At 55.6% G+C, this 20,104-nt stretch overlaps 1 protein-coding gene across 3 annotated transcripts; it reads right to left on the bottom strand.

The window, feature by feature from the left end:
• Positions 1-417: 417 nt before the first annotated feature.
• FAAP100 (FA core complex associated protein 100) lies at positions 418-19,557 on the bottom strand. Of its 3 annotated transcripts, none has more exons than XM_075580063.1 (10): positions 19,379-19,557; positions 18,201-18,392; positions 16,821-16,939; positions 15,580-16,514; positions 14,064-14,217; positions 12,183-12,940; positions 7,694-7,818; positions 7,116-7,232; positions 4,580-4,666; positions 418-665 (listed from the first exon to the last, which is right to left on the bottom strand). In XM_075580063.1, the coding sequence occupies exons 2-10, from the start codon at positions 18,363-18,365 to the stop codon at positions 534-536; spliced, it is 2,592 nt and encodes an 863-aa protein (XP_075436178.1). In that variant the 5' UTR covers positions 18,366-18,392; positions 19,379-19,557; the 3' UTR covers positions 418-533. The 3 variants fall into 3 exon arrangements, with proteins under 3 accessions (XP_075436178.1, XP_075436177.1, XP_075436179.1); XM_075580062.1 differs by having other exon boundaries at positions 19,350-19,557; XM_075580064.1 differs by having other exon boundaries at positions 19,460-19,545.
• Positions 19,558-20,104: the final 547 nt, after the last annotated feature.

Below are 20,104 nucleotides of genomic sequence, written 5' to 3' on the forward strand. Positions count from 1 at the left end.
TTTTTGAACCCCCGCCGTAGTGACCCAATTGAAACTAGTGCCTGCCTGGTCACATGATCTTCCTCACAGAACTTTGGCTGTCAGTGCAGCAGAAGAGGACCCAAGATGCATTTAGTGAACCCCCAGCCGAATTTCCGCGATCAACCACAGGAGAACGGATCAATCGCATTTTAGCTAATCACTTGTCATTGGGCAGATTGTATTGATGCACACATTGAATGACATTTTCCTTATTTATTTACTTTTTAACGACAGCTTTAATAAGCTTGGGAGGTTGCAAAGGCTTGTGTACAAACCAGAGGTGAAGAACTCCCATGCTGCTCCATTAAAAGCCTTTGCATGCTGCCACCAACCCACACAGCCAGGTTCAGACCACGATAACCTAACTTCTAAATGCCTCATCACATTGATTTAAAAAAAAAAGTGTCCCCGATTAATGATAGATCTGCTAATCTAACCTCGTTCAGGGTTCTGATCTGGATACATCCCTCCATGCGCACCGCGGCCCCGGGGAGCGAGCGGCCGCTGCATATTCACAGGAGAAGCAGCCCCGGGTCGCGCAACGCTCTGTAAGTGCGCAGGAGTTTCTGTGCGGCTGTGTCCGAGCTCCGCTCCTTCTCTACGCACAGGTGGTCCCGGAGGGTCTGCACGTCTTTCAACAGCGACTGAGCGAGAAGGGAGGAGAACAGCACTAGTAAGGTCGCGTCCTACGGTTGGCGAGAGCACGCGGAGGAGTGCGCGTGTGGCGCGATCACAATGCCTTAAGGCAATGATCAGAGCTGTAGACCACGTGCGCGACAGCGCTGGGGGCGGGGGGTCACGCTTACATTATATTCCACGGCGTGACAGCCAGGTCACGTGAGCGGTTCGCCCAATGAGCTCCGTGACGTCACGGTCCCTCCCCCCCCCATCGTGTCTACCCTGGCCGCAAATCGCTGCAGCTAAAAAGCGGGTGACGTCTCACGCATGGACGCGAGCGCGCGGTCACCGTGGACCCAGCCTTACATGAAGGTTTGCCAAAGTAGGTAAATACTGCATATATTATTGTTTTAACATCTTCGAATTCCCCACAATGATCCTACGTCACAAAACTGGTTTGGTAGGGAAGGGGTTAATCGAGTCAGATATATTTGGTTTAGTAAATCTGTAAGACAGGCATGGATTAGAATAAGGGAAGCCACAAAGGGATCCTTCTACACTCAGGTCTTACTGGAAATCCTGCACTGCCTGTGATCTGGGCCAGTTTGTAGGACCAGGAAGTGAAGGAAGAAGTAGAACCCAGAGCCGGGAGCCGGTGAGGAAGGGCCTCAGAGCCGGTGAGGAAGGGCCCCAGAGCCGGTGAGGAAGGGCCCCAGAGCCGGTGAGGAAGGGCCCCAGAGCCGGGAGGTGGCGAGGAAGGCCCCAGAGCCGGGAGGTGGCGAGGAAGGCCCCAGAGCCGGGAGGTGGCGAGGAAGGGCCCAGAGACCGGAGGTGGTGAGGAAGGCCCCAGAGCCGGGAGGTGGCGAGGAAGGCCCCAGAGCCGGGAGCCGGTGAGGAAGGGCCCAGAGCCGGGAGGTGGCGAGGAAGGCCCCAGAGCCGGGAGGTGGCGAGGAAGGCCCCAGAGCCGGGAGGTGGCGAGGAAGGCCCCAGAGCCGGGAGGTGGCGAGGAAGGCCCCAGAGCCGGGAGGTGGCGAGGAAGGCCCCAGAGCCGGGAGGTGGCGAGGAAGGGCACAGAGCCGGGAGGTGGCGAGGAAGGGCCCAGAGACCGGAGGTGGTGAGGAAGGCCCCAGAGCCGGGAGGTGGCGAGGAAGGGCACAGAGCCGGGAGGTGGCGAGGAAGGGCACAGAGACCGGAGGTGGTGAGGAAGGGCACAGAGACCGGAGATGGTGAGGAAGGGCCCCAGAACCGGGAGGTGGCGAGGAAGGGCCCAGAGCCGGGAGGTGGCGAGGAAGGGCCCAGAGACCGGAGGTGGTGAGGAAGGCCCCCAGAACCGTGAGGTGGTGAGGAAGGCCCCAGAGCCGGGAGGTGGCGAGGAAGGGCCCCAGAGCCGGGAGGTGGCGAGGAAGGGCCCCAGAGCCGGGAGGTGGCGAGGAAGGGCCCCAGAGCCGGGAGGTGGTGAGGAAGGCCCCCAGAGCCGGGAGGTGGTGAGGAAGACCCCAGAGCCAGAGGTGGTGAGGAAGAGCACAGAGCCGGGAGGTGGCGAGGAAGGGCACAGAGACCGGAGGTGGCGAGGAAGGGCCCCAGAGCCGGGAGGTGGTGAGGAAGGCCCCCAGAGCCGGGAGGTGGCGAGGAAGCCCCCCAGAGCCGGGAGGTGGCGAGAAAGGCCCCCAGAGCCAGGAGGTGGCGAGGAAGGCCCCCAGAGCCAGGAGGTGGCGAGGAAGGCCCCCAGAGCCAGGAGGTGGCGAGGAAGGCCCCCAGAGCCGGGAGGTGGCGAGGAAGGGCCCCAGAGCCGGGAGGTGGCGAGGAAGGGCCCCAGAGCCGGGAGGTGGCGAGGAAGGCCCCCAGAGCCGGGAGGTGGCGAGGAAGAGCACATAGCCGGGAGGTGGTGAGGAAGAGCACAGAGCCGGGGGGTGGTGAGGAAGAGCACAGAGCCGGGAGGTGGTGAGGAAGGCCCCCAGAGCCGGGAGGTGGTGAGGAAGACCCCAGAGCCGGGAGGTGGTGAGGAAGGCCCCCAGAGCCGGGAGGTGGTGAGGAAGGCCCCAGAGCCAGAGGTGGTGAGGAAGGCCCCAGAGCCAGAGGTGGTGAGGAAGGGCACCGAGCCGGGAGGTGGTGAGGAAGGCTCCGGAGCCGGGAGGTGGTGAGGAAGGCCCCAGAGCCAGAGGTGGTGAGGAAGGGCCCCAGAGCCGGGAGGTGGCGAGGAAGGCCCCCAGAGCCGGGAGGTGGCGAGAAAGGCCCCCAGAGCCAGGAGGTGGCGAGGAAGGCCCCCAGAGCCAGGAGGTGGCGAGGAAGGGCCCCAGAGCCGGGAGGTGGCGAGGAAGGGCCCCAGAGCCGGGAGGTGGCGAGGAAGGCCCCCAGAGCCGGGAGGTGGTGAGGAAGAGCACAGAGCCGGGAGGTGGTGAGGAAGAGCACAGAGCCAGGAGGTGGTGAGGAAGGCCCCCAGAGCCGGGAGGTGGTGAGGAAGGGCCCCAGAGCCGGGAGGTGGCGAGGAAGGCCCCCAGAGCCGGGAGGTGGCGAGGAAGGCCCCCAGAGCCAGGAGGTGGCGAGGAAGGCCCCCAGAGCCGGGAGGTGGTGAGGAAGGCCTCCAGAGCCAGGAGGTGGTGAGGAAGAGTACAGAGCCGGGAGGTGGTGAGGAAGAGCACAGAGCCAGGAGGTGGTGAGGAAGGCCCCCAGAGCCGGGAGGTGGTGAGGAAGACCCCAGAGCCGGGAGGTGGTGAGGAAGGGCCCCAGAGCCGGGAGGTGGTAAGGAAGAGCCCAGAGGTGGTGAGGAAGACCCCAGAGGTGGTGAGGAAGGGCACAGAGCCCAGAGCCAGAGGTGGTGAGGAAGGGCACAGAGCCCGGAGATGGTGAGGAAGGCCCCCAGAGCCGGGAGCCACAGGTGATGAGGAAGAGCCCAGAGCCCGGATGAGGTAAACAGAGGTTACAGCAGGGGTGGGCAACTCCAGTCGTCAAGGGCCACCAACATGTCAGGTTATCAGGATATTCCTGCATCATAACAGCTGGCTCACCACCTGTGCTAAAGCAGGGATGTCCTGAAAACCTGACCTGTTGGTGACCCTTGACGACTGGAGTTTCCCACCCCCGGGTGCAGCCTCAGGAGCAAGGGTCAAGTCTCTCCCTCCGGCAGGCTGCGTCCATAGTGGTTGCTACGTCGCTTGCGCCAAAAACAAACCAATGGAGGCAAATGCACATGTGCACGCACACGGCGAGGCGACCAATGCGTGGCCAGACAAACTTGTTTGTGTTTGCCGCACGACGGCCCGGTCATGGGCGTGGTTCAGCCTATGAGGGTGAACCGCTGACGGGCACGCCCCGTCGGACAAAACTGCAGGCCACGGATCTCGGCAAGCACAGGCGCGCGTGACATCACGCGCTCGCACTATGTCCGAGACCTCAGTCTCTCACAGACGTTAAATGATCATTCTAAAGCACATTTGGACGTTAAAAAAAAACAAAAAACATGAATTGCTCTTTAAAGTTTTTTGAACAGAGGTTTGAAGTGGGGGGGGGCGTCCCCAGAGAATTGGGGGGGGGGGGTTCCCGGAGCGGAAATTAATGGCGCTCAGCTCCGGGAACCCCCTGCTTCCAGGGATACAGACCTCCGAAGGGGGCGCCGGTATCTCGACAAAGTTTAAAGCTCCCGCGTCACGTGAGCCAATAGGAAGCCGCGCCTGATGACATCACGGCTTCCTATTGGCCCGCATGGCGCTGGAACTTCGAAACGCGGCCATTACGTGAACCCTGCTAGCCGAGCAGAGCGGCTACAGCGCCCCCCTACGGAGGCAAGTATCCACGGAAGCAGGGGGTCCCCGGGCTGAAATTAATGGCGTACGGCTCCGGAGACCCCCTGCTTCCAGGATCGCCTCTTTAATGGTGTAACATCCTGCCCAAGGTATAACCGTTATACTTATTGTCGCGAGGGCGTCCGTTTCACGCTTCTCACCTCTCTGGCAATAAACAGCTGCTGGAGATTCGCCAAATGTAAGTCAGGAGAGCTGCCGTCCTTCACATCGCTCTGCAGGACCAAAGCCTGGGACACGGGATCACAAGTCAGGCTCGGAGGGAACATACTCAACAGGACTGGCTAAGCCAGGGGTTCTCAACTCCCCCCCACCCGCGCCACAGGTCAGGTTTTCGGGATACCCCTGTTTCTGCACGGGTGGCTGTCTTTGACTGAGCCACTGATTTGGCCACCTGTGCTGAAGCAGGGATATCCTGAAAACCTGACCAGTTAGGGGGGGGTCTTGAGGACTGGAGTTGCCCGCCCCTGATCTAAGCTGTGAATAGGGAGAAAGATAACGGGATTCCTCTGCCCGTTATACGTTTTCTCGCACGCGAGGAGCCGTTACAGTAACTCTCCCATTTAGGAGACCCAGCGGCACGTAACCGTGTGATTGCTTAATGCTGAACATCTGTCTGCGGTTTCCGATGTGCACCGCGCAGTACTCCGGGCTGCAGCCTGAAGCTGGTTATACTGTAATATATAGAGCAGGGGTGCGCAAGCAGGGGGGGGCAGGGGCGGGGGGAGGGTGCGCCGGTTACAGAGGCCCCGCACTCTTCCCCAGGGCATTTAAATTAAATGCCCTGGGACTGCACGAGGCCTCCGCAACTCACTTAACTTGATTCAGACTGCTTGGGGCAACGCGGCGTCTCACGTGACATCACATGACCCACGGCGCCATTTGACACGGCGCCATAGCAACACAGCGGGATGTTCATGTGAGGTCACATGACCCACAGCGCGATTTGACGTTTGATTCAAGTGAGGGGGGTGGGGGGCGCGAGCAGTGGGGGGCGCAGGGCAAAAAGTTGGTGCACCCCTGATAAAGATTAAGGCAGGGAGGGCTCAACTCCAGTCCTCAAGGGCCACCAACAGGTCAGCTTTTACGATATCCCTGCTTCAGCACAGGTTGCACAATCAGTCCCAGCTTCAGCACAGGTGGCTGAATCAGAGGCTCAGTCCACTGCCCACTTTGCTGAAGCAGGGATATCCTGAAAACCTGTTGGGGCAGGGGGGGGGGGGGGTGAAGACTGGAGTTGAGAGCCCCTGCAGTAACTGGTTGGCGGTGTAGCTGTAAACCCGGCACAAGGAGGGTGTGAGGCGGGAGGGAGGGTGTGAGGCGGGAGGGAGGGTGTGAGGCGGGAGGGAGGGTGTGAGGCGTGAGGGAGGGTGTGAGGCGGGAGGGAGGTTGTGAGGCGGGAGGGAGGGTGTGAGGCGGGAGGGAGGGTGTGAGGCGGGAGGGAGGGTTATAAGGCGGGAGGGAGGGTGTGAGGCGGGAGGGTTATAAGGCGGGAGGGAGGGTGTGAGGCGGGAGGGAGGGTGTGAGGCGGGAGGGAGGGTGTGAGGCGGGAGGAAGGGTGTGAGGCGGGAGGAAGGGTGTGAGGCGGGAGGGTTATAAGGCGGGAGGGTGTGAGGAGGGAGGGTGTGAGGAGGGAGGGTGTGAGGCGGGAGGGTTATAAGGCGGGAGGGAGGGTGTGAGGCGGGAGGGAGGGTTATAAGGCGGGAGGGAGGGTTATAAGGCGGGAGGGAGGGTGAGGCGGGAGGGAGGGTTATAAGGCGGGAGGGAGGGTTATAATGTGGGAGGGAGGGTGTGAGGCGGGAGGGAGGGTTATAAGGCGGGAGGGAGAGTGTGAGGCGGGAGGGAGAGTGTGAGGCGGGAGGGAGGGTGTGAGGCGGGAGGGAGGGTGTGAGGCGGGAGGGAGGGTGTGAGGCGGGAGGGAGGGTGTGAGGCAGGAGGGAGGGTGTGAGGCAGGAGGGAGGGTGTGAGGCAGGAGGGAGGGTGTGAGGCAGGAGGGAGGGTGTGAGGCAGGAGGGAGGGTGTGAGGCAGGAGGGAGGGTGTGAGGCAGGAGGCAGGGATATAAGGCGGGAGGCAGGGTGTGAGGCGGGAGGGTGTGAGGCGGGAGGGAGGGTGTGAGGCGGGAGGGAGGGTGTGAGGCAGGAGGGTTATAAGGCGGGAGGGAGGGTGTGAGGCGGGAGGGAGGGTGTGAGTCGGGAGAGAGGGTTATAAGGTGGGAGGGAGGGTGTGAGGCGGGAGGGAGGGTTATAAGGCAGGAGGGAGGGTGTGAGGCGGGAGTGTTATAAGGCGGGAGGGTGTGAGGCGGGAGGGTGTGAGGCGGAAGGGAGGGTTATAAGGCGGGAGGGAGGGTTATAAGGCGGGAGGGAGGGTGTGAGGAGGGAGGGTGTGAGGCGGAAGGGAGGGTTATAAGGCGGGAGGGAGGGTTATAAGGCGGGAGGGAGGGTTATAAGGCGGGAGGGAGGGTGTGAGGCGGGAGGGAGGGTGTGAGGCGGGAGGGAGGGTGTGAGGCGGGAGGGTTATAAGGCGGGAGGGAGGGTTATAAGGCGGGAGGGTGTGAGGCTGGTGCGCTCCTTGGGGACCCGCCTGCTCCTTGGGGACCTGCCTGCTCCTTGGGGACCCGCCTGCTCCTTGGGGACCCGCCTCAGAGGTTCATCGGCTGTCATTGCGAATGTTTGTATCACCTGCAGCCGAGCGATCACAGCCAGGTGCACACAGGCCAGGGCGTCCAGGTGGGGACTTTCTATCTGGATCTCCATGGCTGGGATTGGCCCCGCGGAGGACAGGTCACTCACCGACACCTGAAGGAGTAAAGGAACATGAAGACCCCGTTATTCTAAAGGTTTGTATTGGTCTGTATCGCGGTCTCTCTCTGTGACACACGGGGCTGGCTCTGTAGCTCTCTTCTGTCTCGGGGGCGACTGACCACCTGTACCTACAGTCTGTGTCACGGTCACAGCCCACTCATCATAGGTCACCCTGCCACGAGAGTGACTGACCACCTGTACCTACAGTCTGTGTCACGGTCACAGCCCACTCATCATAGGTCACCCTGCCACGAGAGTGACTGACCACCTGTACCTACAGTCTGTGTCACGGTCACAGCCCACTCATCATAGGTCACCCTGCCACGAGAGTGACTGACCACCTGTACCTACAGTCTGTGTCACGGTCACAGCCCACTCATCATAGGTCACGGTCACCCCGCAATGGATGGGATCGACTTCACAGATCACACCATGAGTTCTATGTAACATGTCACCTCTCTAACACGCAGGCAGAGCTTTCTTCCATCTGGGGTCACACCCCGCACCTCAGACAGCTTCCGTGCCCTCGTCACCTCTGCTGACAGCAGCCAATGCAACACAGCACAGCGGAGAGCGACTCCTGTGGCAGAAAGGGGGAAGGAGACGGACATGTAAGAGGGGATAGGGTGTATGTATGTATGTATGTATGTATGTATGTATGTATGTATGTCTTTATTTATATAGTGCCATCCAGGTACATAGCGCTTTACAACAAACGTGACATAATAATATAACACATAATGGGAATAAGTGCTTCAGACAAAACAATAAGATGAGTGGGGAGAACTTACAGGGACAGTAGGAGGGTGCTATGGTAAGTGTGTCTGCACGGGGGCCAGGTTAGTGCACATGAGGTGTATAGAATCAGCCAGTGGAGCTACCCATATGCTTCGCTAAAGCAGGTGTGTTTTAAGTTGGGTCTTAAAGGTGCATAGAGAGGGGGCTAGTCGGGTACTGAGGGGAAGGGCATTCCAGAGGTGCGGGGCAGTCAGTGAGAAAGGTTTTAGGCGGGAGAGGGCTTTAGATACAAAGGGGGTAGAGAGAAGACATCCTTGAGCGGGAACGCAAGAGTCGGGATGGTGCATAGCGAGAAATTAGGGCTGAGATGTAAGGAGGGGCAGAAGAGTGTAAAGCTTTAAAAGTGAGGAGAAGAATGGAGTGTGAGATGCGGGATTTAATCGGAAGCCAGGAGAGGGATTTCATGAGGGGAGATGCTGAGACAGATCTAGGAAAGAGTAGAGTGATTCTGGCAGCAGCGTTTAGGATAGATTGTAGGGGAGACAGGTGAGAGGCAGGAAGGCCGGACAGCAGGAGGTTACAGTAATCGAGACGGGAGAGAATGAGGGCCTGCATTGGAGTTTTAACAGTAGGGCAACAGAGAAAAGGGCGTATATTTGTAATATTTCGGAGGAAAAAACCCAACGGATTCTAGCTACATTGAGAATGTGAGGGACGTGTCAAATGTAACCGCTACCCAGCGTGTCTGTGCTACTGGATGTACGATAGTGCGTCCAGCAGTAATCTAGAAGGGGGTAGTAGGGCCAGGTTTGGGAGGAAGTATGAGGAGCTCTGTTTTAGCCATGTTGAGTTTAAGGCGGCGGAGGGCCATCCAGGATGATATCGCAGAGAGACATTCAGAGACTTTAGTCTGTACAGCAGGTGTAAGGTCAGGGGTAGAAAGGTAAATGTGTGTCATCAGCATAGAGGTGATATTTGAACCCAAGAGATGTGATTAGGTCATCTAGAGAGAGCGTGTACAGAGAAAAGAGAAGGGGTCCCAGGACAGAGCCCTGGGGTACCCACCCCCCCAGAGAGAGAGAGAGACAGAAAGAGGAGATGTTAGCAGAGGAGATGTTAGCAGAAGAGACGCTGAAAGTACGATGGGAGAGGTAGGATGAGATCCAGGATAGAGCTTTCTTACGGATACCAAGAGTATGGAGAATGTGAAGGAGAAGAGGGTGGTCCACGGTGTCAAAAGGCGGCAGGGAGGTAGAGTAGGGTGCACCCCTAACCAGCTGTCTGGCAGCAAGAGAGCCACTTCAACATACTTTAACCGTGCCTGGCAGATGTACCATGCTGTGTGCTTGCAACCTGTGTTTGTCATAAAGTACTATCAGGAAGATATTACTACAATAAGAAGTGTTAGATTTAGGGGAATCAGGCACACACCCATATACCACAGATATCTACTAGCTGCTGATAACCCAACTCCTGAGCACCACATGAACTAAAAAGATAAGGGATAAATAGAAAACGGGATCAGCGTTAAACCCCCTATTATTAGGAGATGCCACACGCAGAGCCCCCCATTTAAGGAGAGGCTGGGGTATAAGCATTGATAACTGAGCAAACCTCTCCCGTACTCTGTCCCACGCCGAGCTTGTGATGTCAGCGTACGCCGGGCCTCCCTCTCATGCCGGCGCGCGCCGTAAGCTAGGCCAAGCTTACTTCTGGTGCCCGCCGACGCCAAGAGGCCCGGCGCATGGCAGCGTCGGAAGCTCGGACAAAGTGAGGGAGAGGCCCACAGCCACCGGGTCACTTGTCCCGGCTCTTCCCCCCCTGTCTGCACTGGGTCCCGGGGGAGCAAAGGGTTCATTTTAAGTTCCTGACCCTCGTCTTTAAGGCTGTCCATGGACTAGCCCCCCACCCCTTTACCTTTAGAACTGCCCAATCAGTAACACCCCCAACCGGGCTCTCAGATCGGCCATCGCCCCTCAACTGATTGCGCCGCGGTTTAAGGTCGGTAAAGCTGGTGGGAGTGAGAGCGTCACCAAGAACCGACCAGAGACTGGAATCGGCTCCCTGCTGCTTTAAGTAATCAGGAAGCTTTACTTCCATTCGGAAAGGAATAAAAAACCTTCCTTTTTAAACCAAGCCTGGCAAACAGACCCCAATACCCCGGCAGCCATCTTTCCTGCTCCCGTTTGTGTTGCCCGCCCTTCCTTGGTCTTCCTCGTCGTTCCCCTAAATGCTTTCGGCAGGTCCCGGTGGTAGGTCTGGGACGGGCGACCTCCCTACGTTCCTACACGAGTTTTACTGAGCAGCGCATTAGAATTTTTTTTGTTTTTTTAAATAAAAGGCACATGCGCGCGCACGCGCGCACACACACACACACACACACACACACACACACACACACACACACACACACACACACACACACACACACACACACACACACACACACACACACACAGAGTGGGGCGACCGTACCAATTCTAACCCTGAGAAATATACACTTCTTGCAATTCCGGACCCACATAGACTGAAGCCCTTTCTCTCCCGAGCTGGGCCTACGAACACGCCACACACGCTCCAGAACCTGGACACTTCAAACCCTCAGTGCACCTTACAGCTGCCACCCACCCTCCAGGCGCCTACAGGAGTGCAACGAATGTAATCTCTCGCCACACCAGCATTTCCGGTGTTAAATAAAAAGAATCCTGCTTTTCTTAAAACTCTGAGGTTACCACGGTGACCTTTAGGCTGCGCTTAATAGTGCCGGCGACGGCGCGTCAAAACTAATGCATTGCCGCCGTCGCGTGCGCTTATAGTAAGCGCGACGGAGCGACGGCTTGGTCGCGATCGCTGGAAGCCTTCTCAATTTGATTTTTTCCGGCGACCGCAGCCTGACATCACCGTCGCGTCGCCGACACGATAAGCGCGGCCTTGGCCAGCACTGGGCTCTGGGGAGAGCTCCATTTTAATCTCCAGGACACTTCCTATTTCAAACTGCGTATAGCTCCCGAAATGCGCATCAGATTTTCAAAATAAACCCAGCGTTGGAAAGGGCGAGAAGATATCTCTTAAAGTACGTTTAAAAAAAAAAGAAAGAAAAAAGGCCCATTTAAGTTACTGGTTTATGGTTGGCGAAGACGTAAATCTGGATCCTAGTATTTCCAGATCAACTTTAAATTCCCAGGAGCTTTACAGTGACTGCTTTAGAAGTACAAATTCAGAGGGCAGTGCGTCTTCAGCGCCCCGGCCTGAGCAGCGGCCTTTCAAATGGACGAAATAAAAATAAAAACAATGATTTCTCAGTTATAGCAAATAATTGAAGTCCCCCTAGATTCGGTATTCCTTTTCAAGGTATTGTGATCCAACATATTGGGGGCTGAAATTCAACATGTTTAAAAGTAAGAGAGACCTGTAATTCCCTCTGCGTCAGAGCTACACCTCGGTCCAGGTTCCCTGCCCGCTTTACCACGGTGTTCATGTCAATGACGATTGTCGTGATAAATATATGTTTTCTTGTATCCTCTGCACTGCGGAGGCACCGTATAAAGAAAGGCTGGCGATAGTGAGATCGACCTGCACATGGCACGGTAAAATTATAATATATAAAATCAATAAAAAAGAAATAAATTGTTTCTGAGACCAATCGGATTCTGCTGCAACAAACCAGAAGGGGAGCAAGGGTTTCACTCCCGTTAAAGGTCGAGAGGTCAACCCCAACAGGTGTGACACAAAAGGGATACAGCAGGGCCCCGCTTCCCGGCGCCCACGCCGATACGGTGGTACCGAGAAGGGGGCCGCCATGTCTGCGCATGTGCAGAAAGGGGAAGTCCGAGGTTGCGCATAACAGGGGGGGGGGGGGGGAGGAGGTGGCGAAGTTTCGCATGCGCAGAACGGAGGTCACCCATGCGCAGAAGGGGGAATTGCAGGTCTGCGCATGCGCACACGCAGAAAATCGCAGGTTCTGCTTTCCGCCGATTTTCGCTTTGCGGCGGGCCCTTAGAACAGAACCCGCTGCATGCCCGGGGCCCTCCTGTATGCCAACTCAGGGGTTCTAAACGCCAGTCCTCAAGCCCCCACCCCGAGCCACCTGTGCTGAAGCAGGGATATCCTGAAAACCTGATCTGTTAGTGGCCCTTGAGGACTGGCGTTGCCCACCCCTGGCGTAACATGGCGGGAAGGACATTAGTAAGTAGCTACTGTACGTACCGGAACCGTCCCACTGTATGGCCCGATTCAGCAGCATGGCGGATACTCGCACAGAGGCCGTTAGTGGCACCACGTAATCAACTCCCTGGTTGCACAGGGCCTCAGGGCAAGTCCTCAGCTGCCCGATGCTGCTGTCCCCTCCAGCAGGCGCCGTTAAAAAGGCCTCCGCAGGATCCCAGGGAGAAGTCTGCCAGGAGGCAGCAGGGCAGGGATCGTCACCCTGGGAGTTTAAACGAAGGCACTGCAGAACGTCAACGGTATGCTCCTTAAGGGGCAAGAGGACGCCCTCTCTGTGTGCGGGGGGCGCAGGAGCGCCGGCAGGATGTACAGCGTTCCCGCAACCTGCAGCAAGCCCCTTCAAGCTGTAAAACAGGGTGCATGCGATTGTGAGGGGGAACTCCAGGCCATCGCTTCTCTCTGCGGATAAAGGGAAAGAGCGCTCCGTTCTCTCTCCTGGCAGAAGTCTCTCGATAGGAAAGGAGTAAGACACGGCAGTGCTGCAGTCACTGGCCTCGGCACTTAGGTCAACACACAATGTCCAGCCTCTCTCTAAGCTGCAGTCCGTCTTGTTCTCCAGGGTGCAGGAGGCCATGAGACTGTCCTGCTGCAGCAGGCGTGTCCAGGAGACCCTCACCTCGCAGGGTAAGGGCAGCTCGGGCCGCTGACCAGACAGCACAGCGCGGGTCAACCCCATCACATGGTTGAGATCAAGTAAGGAGACGTTTTTCTCATCCACTACAGACTTCAGCCGGGAAACCCTGAGGAGTTAAAGACAAAAACAAACAAGAGAATGTTTCATGGGCATGCTGAGACCTTTGGGGGGGGTCCAAATAACAACATGGCTGCCTTAAACACGGGCTACTACATGCAAATAAACCGCTTGCTTTCTAACATGTGGTAGGCAAAGGCAAAACCGCAGCAGCTTCCAGCTACACACATTCTCCACCGATACTGTCCGATTAACGGGTCACTTAATGGTTCATCACCTTGTTAACCAGGTCAGCAAATTCCACGGGAGCAGCTGCTGCTGTGCGAGCAGAGCCCTGAAATAACGGGCACGGCTGGTAACGGGCAAAGGCCTTGCGGTGCCACCGGCGGCTTTCTCCTCCTGTGCCGGTTACATGTGTGGCATTAGCACAGTCCAGTGATTCTGAGCAAATGTGATCCCCTATACTGGCAAGAGGATGGAATGCAGGGTCCCCCCCAATCCCCTCCCCCCCAAAATCTGTACTGGCGACCTCCGCAGATCCTCCCAGCAGCTCCCGGCCTTCCGCTTTGTGGGAACAATCCAGTTGCTGATGTATATTTTTCCCTGTCATTAAACAACCCTACCATTATCCCACAGACTTAAGTGAATCATGGATGTCCTGTAGTTACATACACTCTTTTGTGAATTCGAATAATAAATAATAAAAAATATATATACAGTATATATACACACACACACATTCATTAGCATATGAAATTCATACTTAGATTGTAAGCTCTACAGGGCAGGGATTTCCTATGGCTTATTGCAGGGATGTGCAAACTTTTCAGTCTGCGCCCCCCCCCTCCTTACCTTGTCTCCAGCGTCAAAAGATACCACGGGGTCACACAACGCTGCGTTACAATGGCGACGCGTCGCCTGCGACAAGGGAAGTTGCAGAGGCCTCGCGCAATCCCTCAGCGTTGAAATGCCTTGGTGAAGAGCGCGGGGCTTCTGTAAAACCCTGGCTTATTGTATTATAATTCCCTGAACGGTATTGTCTTTCTAAAGCGCAGACGCAGACACACACACACACACCCACACACACACACACACACACACACACACACACACACACACACACACACACACACACACACACGTTATTTCTAGCATCAAAGTGACCCACTCACCTATCAGACAAGGTGCCAATCCCAGACAGCAGCTCTTTAATTCTCTGCCCTGCCTTAGCACACGACAGTCCGGCCCATGGGGCTTGGCCTTTCTTATTGAGGCTGCAGGCCATTAGCCTTCCTTTGCCAGAAAGGGCCAGGACCTCCACACCCCCTGAAAAGAGCGAGACATGGAGCAGTCACACAGCAGCACCCGACTTTGTCCCTCTTACCAATGAGGCCGTGCTTATAGCGCCGGCGACGTCGCCCAAAAACAAAAGCATTGCCGCCGCCGCGTGCGCTTATAGTGCACGCGACGGCGACAAGCGACGGAGCAACGTCGCCGTCGCGAAAACTTGACGCCGGTAGAATTTGATTTTTCAAGGGCCGTCGCGTCACGTGACGGCCCTTGAACAAATCAAATGGTGGGAATCCCGCGGTGCCGCCGACCGGCGAAACATAACTTGGGTGACGTCACCCATCGTGTCGCTGTCGCCGCCACTATAGGCAAAGCCTGACGCGTTCGTGTTGAATTCTTCCTGTGCAATCTTTGCCATTTTTCCCCCTGCTACTTACAGACAATTACACGTATTATGACAAATCGTGAAGAAACTGGTGCACGGAACGTCCCACAATTTAGCGACTGAGCCGTTTCATCGTCCAGTCTTTAGATTGCACTGTGGGGGTCGGGAGGTGGCGGAGGAACGAATGATAACCCTCAAATTGTTCTCTCTCCAACACGTGTGAAAAGGGCAGAACCCAGCCTGGCAAAATCTGCCCAATAACCTGTGTCAGGGGCCGGCCAACCCCAGTCCTCAAGGGCCACCAACAGGTCAGGTTTTCAGGATATCCCTGCTTCAGCAGGAGGTGATGCAGTCGTTGACTGAGCCACGGATTGAGCCACCTGTGCTGAAGCCGGGATATCCTGAAAACCTGGCATGTTGGTGAACGTTGAGGACGGCAGTTGGCCGCCCCCGACCTATGCCTTTAAAATCAAAGACTCAAGTCTCCCGGGTGCCAAAGTCGGGCAAAACCAGTGCAAAATCAGAGCCATATTCACCAAAGAAAAGGAATCCCATTCTTTCGCACGGACTTTGCCCCAGTTGTCCAGCTGGGACACTTCAGTAAATATATCCCAATATTTTATAAATGCCCTGTACAGAGATGAGCTCCCCTCAATATACCTCCCCCTCCAATATTATTCTCGGAAGTGGCGTCCGAATGAATGTGCCAGCATTTTGTATTTCATGGGAGAAGGAGCGGCTCAGTGAGTAACGACACTGACTGGCACTGAGTGTGAAGCAGGGGAGCCTGGTTCAATTCCCGGTGTCGGCTCCTTGTGACGTTGGGCAAGTCACTTTATCTCCCTGTGCTTCAGGCACCAAAAAAACAGATTGTAAGCTCCACGGGGCAGGACTGTGCTACATAAAACTAGCAGCGCTATACAAGGACATGCTATTATTATTATTATTATTTCGCAGCGTCGAGCAGGAAAGGGAAAGTGCTTCTCAGAACACGAACGTTATCCTCTGCTTACTTTCTGGCGTACGGGAGATCGGAGACATCGCCACAACCGCGGGGACGTTATGGCCAACCGAAGACAGGATGGGATGCCGAGGTGTCTTGGCGACCGCTCCTTGTTCCGGCGCTGTGGGGACGGTGACCGAGAGGAGGTCGGAGTGGGTGCTGTAATACACACTGGATCCACAGCAGGCGCCGCAGGACACAGGAGCTTGCAGGTGGTGCTCTCTAAACTCGTGCGCTTTCCCTGCTGCTTTCTCCCCGGACCTCGCTGTCACCATCAGGCCTTCATGGCCTAAGAACACTATGCAGTCACAGCCTAGGCTTGCGTCGCTCTTGTTTGGGTGCCGGCTCTCACTGGCTGCCGGTTCTGTCCTTGTGGCCCCAATGAAAACCACAGGTTGTTCCAGGTGGTAAAGGATCTTCACTGGAGCTAGGGATTGGTCCGTGGATTCGGCAAGGTGCATGCTGGGAAAACCAGCCGCCTTCAACGGGAAGCATGCGACCTGCCCGTCCGGGAAACCGCAGAGAATCATGGGGGAATCAAGCATGGCGGCATCCACGCCAAAGAGAGGCGTGAACAGCGAAGCCTCTACTGCGAACTGACAGCTCTGGGGGCTGTGACTTAGTCCCTTCTCTTTCCAGAGACACACACAACCCAGGACCGGAAGGAAATGACAATCTTCCAGCCTTCTGCTGCATCCCGCTGTAGGTTTAATGGAGAATTCCAACTCCCGGATTGGTGCCATAGTTGGGTCCTCATGATGTGGGGACACACTGTGGAAGAGTGCGATTCTCCATTTCTTGTGATGCAGAGAGGCAGCGACTAAAATCCCATGCGCCACTGTGAAGGAGCAGATAGCAGGGTCCGGCAGGGAGCTGAATTCTGGTCCTACGGAGACGATGTCGACACCTCCTGCACTTGCGACAGAGTTTGATTTCTTCAACAACCTTCATATAAAACCACAAAAAAAAAAAAATGTTACATTACAGAGAAATCCAATACGTCCCATACTACATCTATGCATTGCCGGCTCCTGTTGCGATGAGTACCAGCCAACCAGAAACTCATGTTCAAAACCAATATTTTACTGCCCTGTGTCATTGACCTCCCAGAACGTGTGATTTTTATAACTCGTTCTTCAGTTCAGATTCTACGTACATGTGTTTAGTATGACTTCGGATTCTAGAAAACAAACACAACGATGATGATGGTCTTTAAATGACAGTGAAGCCGCCTGGGCCTCACATCCTCACCTCCCGTGTTCATCCCATGCCAGGTGGTATATTCCAGTTCGGGCACAAAGGGCGTACAGCTGCCGTGTTTCTGAGACCAGTTCAACGTGCCAGACTTCAGCAGGAAACGAATACGCGGCCTGAAAACAACAACAAAAAAAGAAAGGAGGATGAGCCATTCGGCGTGTCCCACAGATGAATAGTTCGTTCTAACGCAGGGCGAGAAACAACTGTACCAAGTGAGGGCCCTCTGCGCCCCATCTCGAGGAAGCGGTCGCTAAACACTTTGATTCAGGAGAAACGGCAGCACATTGCTCTGCAACATCCTACTGTATATAACAGAACTCCAACTAACTGAACAGCCTCGCTGCGGCCGGGGGATTCTCAGCTGCCCAAGCAACTGGTCTGAAATTAGTAGGAACACATTGCAATTTTACACGCCAAAACCCACATGGAAAAATAAGATCATGTAAATATATATATACAGACACCCTATACGTGTGTGCAGGAACTTGAGGTCTCCCTGCTCATATTAAAAGGATAATTGGGGTATTCTGTTTGACAATTAAAAAAAAATAACACACTTAGTGTCTTAAGGCAGGGGGTGCTCAACTCCAGTCCTCAACCCCCCCACCCCCCAACAGGCCAGGTTTTCAGGATATCACAGCTTCAGCATAGGTGGCTCAAGCAGAGGCTCAGTTGAACACTGAGAGACTGATTGAGCCACCCGTGATGAAGCAGGGACTGATTAAGCCACCCATGTCAAGCAGGGATTTCCTGAAAACCTGTCCTGTTAGGGGGGGTTATCTTAAGCACTGGAGTTGCACACCCCTGCCTTAAGGCATGGTTTCTACCAAACATCCCTTTTTATAAATGGATGTCCGAAACGGAAAGCTTTCAGAGGTTGATCACCTGGTGATTGGAGCGATCTGGTCTTGGAAGCTACAAAAAGGTTTCATTTTAACCCAAAACTTGCCTACGTATTGCACAGGGTCACAGCCGGTAACACTTTGCATGTACGTATAAATAAAAGGAACGGCCCGTCTCCCGCAGCCGATCCCCATACCTAATCTCACAGAAAGTGTCGTTTCAAATACATTCAGGTGCACACCGTATTGGCCCGAACATAGCGGACCTCGCACATAACACGACCCCAACGTATTGAAGGTGTTCTACGTGAAAAATATAAGGTGTGAGGCTGCGCGTATAATACGGGCGCAGTTTTCGGAAGGATGTTTTTAGGAAAAAAACATAGCACTATATTCAGGCCAATACAGTAACAAATAATATAATAAAGATCATAATAACATTGATATCTGATACGTATTCGATAACAAACCATTTAAATAATCAGCATTTGTATTTGTCCTCTGCGGCTTGGTGTGTACACTGAGATCTCACCATTATTTGCTGCTTCTCGGTGCTGTAGACGTGCACAAACTTGCTGCGGCCGGACACATACACATCCCGGTCCCAGGATATCACCTGAGCTTTACCCGCAGCCAGACCTCCAGCCGGACACTGGAACCCGGCCAGGTACCGCACCTCCTGCCGGGCACAGGACATTTCTCAGGCGGGAGAGGATCTCACAAACTGCACCAAGGGAGAAGACATGCCATCAATAGCTACCCACCGAGGCCTCTCTCCCCCCCAACAACCGGTACCCACCGAGGCCTCTCTCCCCCCCATCAACCGGTACCCACCGAGGCCTCTCTCCCCCCCCAACAACAGCTACCCACCGAGGCCTCTCTCCCCCCCATCAACCGGTACCCACCGAGGCCTCTCTCCCCCCCAACAACAGCTACCCACCGAGGCCTCTCTCCCCCCCAACAACCGGTACCCACCAAGGCCTCCCTCCCCCCCCCCATCAACAGCTACCCACAGAGGCCTCTCTCCCCCCCCCCCCCCCCCCCATCAACAGCTACCCACCGAGGCGTCTCTCCCCCCCCCCCCATCAACAGCTACCCACAAGGCCTCTCTCCCCCCCCATCAACAGCTACCCACCGAGGCCTCTCTCCCCCCCCCCATCAACAGCTACCCACAAGGCCTCTCTCCCCCCCCCCCACCCATCAACAGCTACCCACCGAGGCCTCTCTTCCCAACATCAACCGGTACCCGCCGAGGCCTCTCTTCCACCGCCATCAACCGGTACCCTCCAAGGCCTCTCTCCCCCCCATCAACAGCTACCCGCCGAGCCTCTCTCCACATCAACAGCACCCACTGAGGCCTCTCTCCCCAGCAACAGCACCCACTGAGGCCTCTCTCCCCATCAACAGCTACCCACTGAGGCCTCTCTCCACCACTGACCCTTTCTCTCCATAAACAGACACCCACTGAGGCCTCTCTTATCAGCATTGCTCCTTTGACCCTCTAGTCTAGAGACTGCAGAGCATCTCTTCTTTGACTCTCTATACTGAATGCCGAGCGTTGCTTCTTTGACTGTACAGATAGAGACTGCAGAGCATTGCAACATTAAGCCTTTACATAAAAGACTGCAGAGCATTGCCCATGTAATCCTTTCCACAGGCTGCAGAGCATTGCAACATTTACCTCACACAAAGTACAGCACAGGTAATTACATGGAATGAGTGACACGCATGTTAGTGACACACATGTTCCCTCCTTTTCCCGCGCTCCCAGCTGTCCGCAGGCCCCGTTACCATGGCAGCGCTCCTCCGCCGCGTCACTCGCGCCTCGCGCAGCAGGGCGTCGCGAGCCCCAGTAAAAAACTTGTAGGGGAGAGCCGAGGCTCCCCGACTCCCTGCGAGACACGCCCCTCGCCGCTCATTGGGTGAGCTTCTCCAGCCGTCAATGACGCAACCAGGAAGCTAAGCACGTGTTCTTGGCAGAGAAGTGGCTGCACGTGGGAGGATGTGGAGGGAAGGCGGAAGAGACCAAAAGGAGCACACCCCATAGGGATTTATTCCATATATTAATGAACACAGTGATATTATTTATTCATGTCATGGAGCCAATTATTAGTTAATAACAGATAATGGTTTCTTATACCGCACTCACCGTGTGCACATAACTGTACTCAACATTTCTGCAGACGTATGGAGTTCCTGCCCATATAGAATTTTCTATTTATTTTTTTGGTGCCTGAGGCACAGCCGGTAGGGTTGCCAGGTGTCCAGTACTGAACCGGACTGTCCTGTATTTGGACACTGTCCAGTAAAAAATTAGAGGTAATACTGGACATTTATGTGCATACCGGTATTACCTCTCTGGGCGTGTATTATTTATTTATTTATAAAATACTAGCTGAGAGCCCCGGCGTTGCCCGGGATGTTTGTGGTGTGGGG

The sequence above is a fragment of the Ascaphus truei genome, chromosome 22, assembly GCF_040206685.1.
Source record: "Ascaphus truei isolate aAscTru1 chromosome 22, aAscTru1.hap1, whole genome shotgun sequence".
Classification (NCBI taxonomy): domain Eukaryota; kingdom Metazoa; phylum Chordata; class Amphibia; order Anura; family Ascaphidae; genus Ascaphus; species Ascaphus truei.

Coding starts and splice junctions, on each gene's coding strand:
- FAAP100 (XM_075580063.1), bottom strand. CDS start 18,365: ATGTCCTGTGCCCGGCAGGAGGTGCGGTACCTGGCCGGGTTCCAGTGT. Junction 7,819..12,182: donor CATACAGTGGGACGGTTCCG/GTACGTACAGTA, acceptor TTTCTGCCACAG/GAGTCGCTCTCCGCTGTGCT. Junction 7,233..7,693: donor TCTGCCTGCGTGTTAGAGAG/GTGACATGTTAC, acceptor TTACTCCTTCAG/GTGTCGGTGAGTGACCTGTC.